The 5,687-nt window shown below is 39.0% G+C and overlaps 1 protein-coding gene across 1 annotated transcript; it reads left to right on the top strand.

Annotated features, from left to right (window-relative positions):
• The first annotated feature begins 1,391 nt into the window (after nt 1-1,391).
• LOC116004077 (protein FAR1-RELATED SEQUENCE 5-like) lies at nt 1,392-3,215 on the top strand. The gene is made up of 2 exons (XM_031244010.1): nt 1,392-1,759; nt 1,868-3,215. Exons 1-2 carry the CDS (start codon nt 1,392-1,394, stop codon nt 3,213-3,215), a joined length of 1,716 nt encoding a protein of 571 aa, XP_031099870.1.
• The last annotated feature ends 2,472 nt before the right edge of the window (nt 3,216-5,687 follow it).

Genomic DNA, 5,687 nt, shown 5'->3' on the forward strand with positions numbered 1-5,687 from the left:
AGGGTAAAATGGAAGTTAGTGTTACAAAAGTAGACTGATGTTATGGTGTAGGTGCAAGAAAGAATTAGGTCTGTGCATACAGTGGATAGGAATTTTTAAAAATTGGTATGGTATGTACAGTTGTCGTGAAAAAAAGTGAAAAACAATAAGGGGAAAAAAACAGATGGGATAGAAGAGGATATGAATACGAATAGTGTTAATAGATTCGTGTGCAACCTAGCGTAACGCGGATGCAAATTGATGGAACCAAAGGAGTGATGCCTTGGACATGGGGTTTTTAAATAAAGAGGACATATGTTGTGCAAACTGGGATATTGCATAGGTCTGTGCAACCAGGAACATACGATGGAGAGAAATGTAAATAAATAGGTAAGGTATGTACAGTTCGTCATGAAAAAGAATTAAAATCAATAAAGGAAAAAAAAGTCAAATGGGTTAGAAGAGGAAATGATTACGAAAAGTGTTAATAGATTCGTGTGCAACCTAGCGTAACGCGTATGCAAATTGATGGAACCAAAGTAGTGATACCTTGGACATGGGCTTTTTGAATAAAGAGGACACGTGTGGTGCAAACTGGGATATCGCATAGGAGTGTAATAAATTTGAGTATGTAGTTGGATATGTGCATATGATAAGATAGTGTGTGCAAACAGATGTTCGGATAAAAGGTGGGAATTGGTTTACTAAACAAATTGAGCGATTATCAAGTAGGAGGGCCATTTGCAGTAAGATGAAACGTTGTGTGCATTTGATTACGCTGTGTGTGGGGTTTTGGGTGGAAGTGTGCAACTAAATAGCGTATTTGGGAAGCTGTGTGTTTGACATTACACATTTACACCCTCTTCAATGGTATGTGCATTTCATAAAATATAAAGAGATTTTATTTTTGTTTTGTGTTACGTTGCAGGTGTTACGAAATGTAACAATGGACACGAAAGATGTGACATGGATGTCTCCCCTGGAAATACAAAATACTGGATTACAGAATGTGATGAAAAATTGAAACCAGTAGTGGGACAACACTTCCAAACTCTTGAAGATGGCATAGAATTTTACAAAAATTATGCAGCTGTTGCCGGATTCGATATGCGTCGTAGCACTGATAGAAAGCACTGATAGAAAGAACAAAGACGGCAAAGTGTTAAAAAAAATATTTGGTATGCTCACGTGAAGGATTTAAACACGTTGCTAACGAGGTCCAGGTGGGAAATGAAACGGAGCAAACACAGAAAAGGCGGCGCCCTTCTAATAGAGTTGGTTGTGGCGCACTAATCATTTTTAAACCAAATAGGGAAAACGGATATGTAGTAACCGCATTTGAGGAGAGACACAACCACTGTTTGTGCGATGAAGAAGCCAAACCTTTCATGAAAGTGAATCGCAAACTAGACATGGGGCACAAAGAATTTATCACAAAATGCGCAAAGGCTAACATTGGAACAAATAATAGTTTTAACCTATATGCAGAAATGGTGGTTGGAGTTCAACATGTTGGTGCAACTGCTGTGGATTTCAAAAATCACAAGAGAGAAATATTGGCATACATAAAAGGGCGAGATGCCCAATTGGTCATTGAGAAATGCCTCAACAGGAAGGAGATTTTGCCACAGTTTTACTTTGAGTATGCAGTAGACGAGAAGGAGCGGTTGAGCCGTGTATTCTGGACCGACGAATATGGGCGCAAAAGCTTTGACCTCTTTGGAGATGCAATGGCATTTGATGCAACATACAAAACAAATATATACGGTAACTTTAAAGTGTGCATATCAAACTTTGAGTTATGAAGGAATAGAGTGTGCAACCGATAATTATGGTATGCAATTGATAGTTATTGATTTGTGATCTAATTTAGTTACAATTTGAACAGGTACAACCTCGTATTCGTGCCATTCACCGGCGTAGACAATCACAAAAAGTCGACTACATTTGCTTGGGGCCTAATTGCAAACGAAGATATTGAGTCATACACATGGCTACTAGCAAATTTCAAGCTTGCTATGGGTAGAGAACCAATATGTACCACTACAGACCAAGACGCATCCATGAAAGTTGCAGTTGCACGTGTGTTCCCCACAACACGTCATCGTTACTGCATGTGGCATATCATGTCTAAGGTGAGCGAAAAAGCGGGGAGTGAGTTGGCAAAAAAAGACGGATTCAGAAGACGTTTAAATGGAATTGTGTGGAACGAAAATGCATCCATAGAGGAATTTGAGACGGATTGGCGTGCATTTACACAAGAGCACGGACTTGATGAGCACAGATGGTTCAGTTTGTTGTTCGAACAGCGTGCATCTTGGATACCTGCATACTTCCGAGATGTTTATATGGGAGGCTTACTACGAACCACTTCTCGAGCAGAGTCTCAAAACCATGTGTTTCGAAGTTGCACTAGTAAACATTCTAACCTCATGGAATTGCTTGATAAAATTGAAGGTGCAATAGGCAAACAAAGACATAAACAAACAGAGTTAAATGCTGCATGTGACGGATATGCACCTACCTTAAAAACACCATTAAACTTGGAAAGACAAGCAGCAGAAGCTTACACAATAAATATATTCTACGAGGTGCAAAGAGAAATATGTGGGAGTTGTTTTGCGTGTAAAGTTGGTGAATGCACAGACATGGGAGGACTGGTGCAATATATGGTGGAAGATGGTAGTGACAGGAGACAAATGGTGGAGTTGGACATCAACCAAGGCACAATAGAGTGCACATGCCGAATGTATACACGAATTGGCTTGCTTTGTAGGCATATGTATGCGGCTTTAAAACATGCAGGAATTGATCAAGTCCCCACCGAATACATTAAGACGCGTTGGACCCGTAATGCACGCATAAAAATTGGGGCAAATGTGGAGACTGCAAGAGATGAAGAAAGTGCACATGAGGAAGCTAAAGTTAGGAAAACATTCTTGAATTGCATCTGCTTGGCAAAGGGAAGGACGGATAGACTACAGCAGCTTGCACAGATCCTAAATGAGAAAGAAAAAAGTTTCATCAATGAAGACACAATGCAAAAGGATTTGGTTGAGCAAAGCAACCCCCCTCAAGAGTTCTACGATCGTGGAGGACCTTCCACGACAACAATACACTGTCCCAAAGTGGCCAAGAATAAGGGATCAGGTAAGCGTCTGAAATCAGTTAAAGAGATTGCGGTAGAGAAGACAGCAAAACAGAGAGCGCGCATGCGGGACGTGTGGCAAAAGTGATGGGCACGATAGCCGTAACTGTGTTTTGAGAAATGAAATGGATAAAGCGGATGATTAATAGACTACAATTACATCGTAGCATTTTATTTTGTTATAGACTACAATAAATTTGATGGAACATATATGGTAATTTTTTATGAAGAGAATAAAAGGAGTATTACAATAATGTGTTAGAGTTTGCAAATTTGGGGTTAAATTGCAAAACTGTGTGTGCGAGCGGGATCTAGGCGTGTGCGAACGTATAGTGCAGTTATGTGGTGGATGCATCCTATCGCAAAAGCGTGTGTAATCAGAGAGCGAACTGGTCTACAGGGAAAAAAGGAAAATATTAATGATAGAATAAGATGAGAGCAAAATAATCTATGAAAACGCATGGAAAAATAAGAATGATCAAGTGTGTGTATGTGTTAAGAGAAATTTGCAATGGAAATGGAAACGTGTGCAAACATACAAAAAGTGCGAACAACGTATAAATCAACAGTACAATAAAATAAAAAATGTGTTAAGAGAATTGTGCAATGAAAATGGAAATGTGTGCAAACATACAAGTGAGAACAACAGTATACAACAACAGTACGATAAAATGAAAAGATTGTTATAATTTAGATTGGGAAATATTGTTACAAAAAATCCAACCGCGAAATAATAGTAGTATGACAAAAAAATTAAACAAAATCCAAAAAAAATGGAATGCATAATGAAATAAAGCATAATGAAATTAAGCAACAGTGGAAGTATATTGGGTGAAAGCATTGTAATTCTTCTTGCGATGCACATTAATATGTGACAGCAGGATCTCCTTCATGAAATACATCCTAAAGGACTGCAAAGACTCCACATCTCTTTTCTTAAACCCGCATTGCCAGCGCGAGACCGGTTGACCAACATACGTCTCCATGTGCCGCATCGCAAAGACCCCACCATCAACTTGGTTTGGTGTGTCACGCCTAGACATACGAAGCCGGCGTGGAACCAACTCCATTACCCCTACTGAAAGTGACGAATATCCAGCATCATTCAAGGACGTGGAGAACAAATCGATCTAAAACAAGAAAACCATATAAGAATGTTAGTATGCACAGTAAAATTTAAAATATAATAACTTGAACAACATAACTTACCAATTGTGTAGGGGTGTCAAGGTATAAATCCTCAATGGAATCGAGTGCAGAATCATTGTCAATAATGTGAACTAAACGTTTTTTGACATTAACTGAGATAATGTAGTAGTGGGCGCCATGGAGTATGGGAAACAAAACCTGGAAAAAATAGAATAGGGAAAAAGGTTCAGTGCATGTGAGGTCAAGCAAAACGCACATAGCAGGAATTGCACATACCATTTCAACGGTAGCCCATGACATGTGAGGAGAAAGGTGTAAGTCGGACTCCAATCGAGATTCAAACCATTCTAGCCTTTGTCTACGTGAGTGCGAGTGGGCAACAACAGTGTGCAACTATTTAAGATATAAAGTTAGAAAGAGTGATATTAAAACCGATAATTAAACACTAAGTTAAAGGGCTTTATTTTTGGGAAATACCGTAGTAGTGAGAGATGCAAATAACCGAGTAGGTGCGCNAAGACCCCACCATCAACTTGGTTTGGTGTGTCACGCCTAGACATACGAAGCCGGCGTGGAACCAACTCCATTACCCCTACTGAAAGTGACGAATATCCAGCATCATTCAAGGACGTGGAGAACAAATCGATCTAAAACAAGAAAACCATATAAGAATGTTAGTATGCACAGTAAAATTTAAAATATAATAACTTGAACAACATAACTTACCAATTGTGTAGGGGTGTCAAGGTATAAATCCTCAATGGAATCGAGTGCAGAATCATTGTCAATAATGTGAACTAAACGTTTTTTGACATTAACTGAGATAATGTAGTAGTGGGCGCCATGGAGTATGGGAAACAAAACCTGGAAAAAATAGAATAGGGAAAAAGGTTCAGTGCATGTGAGGTCAAGCAAAACGCACATAGCAGGAATTGCACATACCATTTCAACGGTAGCCCATGACATGTGAGGAGAAAGGTGTAAGTCGGACTCCAATCGAGATTCAAACCATTCTAGCCTTTGTCTACGTGAGTGCGAGTGGGCAACAACAGTGTGCAACTATTTAAGATATAAAGTTAGAAAGAGTGATATTAAAACCGATAATTAAACACTAAGTTAAAGGGCTTTATTTTTGGGAAATACCGTAGTAGTGAGAGATGCAAATAACCGAGTAGGTGCGCCATAAGGCTGGCACCTTTCCCTGGAATTCAAAATATAAGCCCAAGCATTAAGAATATCTATGCGTACTCGGGACCCTGAAATAAGAGACATGAAGTCTTCACGAGTAGCAACCCGTCCTTCGCATTCGAACAACACCTCGTTCCTTCAAATACAAAATATAAACATGTAAACATTAAATGAGTTCCTTCAAATACAAAATATAAACATGTAAACATTAAATGAGAAGTAT

This window comes from Ipomoea triloba, chromosome 14 (assembly GCF_003576645.1).
Source record: "Ipomoea triloba cultivar NCNSP0323 chromosome 14, ASM357664v1".
Classification (NCBI taxonomy): Eukaryota; Viridiplantae; Streptophyta; class Magnoliopsida; order Solanales; family Convolvulaceae; genus Ipomoea; species Ipomoea triloba.

Bases quoted from the DNA above. Each gene is read 5' to 3' on its own strand.
- LOC116004077 (XM_031244010.1), top strand. From the start codon at position 1,392: ATGGGGCACAAAGAATTTATCACAAAATGCGCAAAGGCTAACATTGGA. The intron at 1,760-1,867 runs GTGCATATCAAA...CAATTTGAACAG, and splicing joins ATATACGGTAACTTTAAAGT to GTACAACCTCGTATTCGTGC.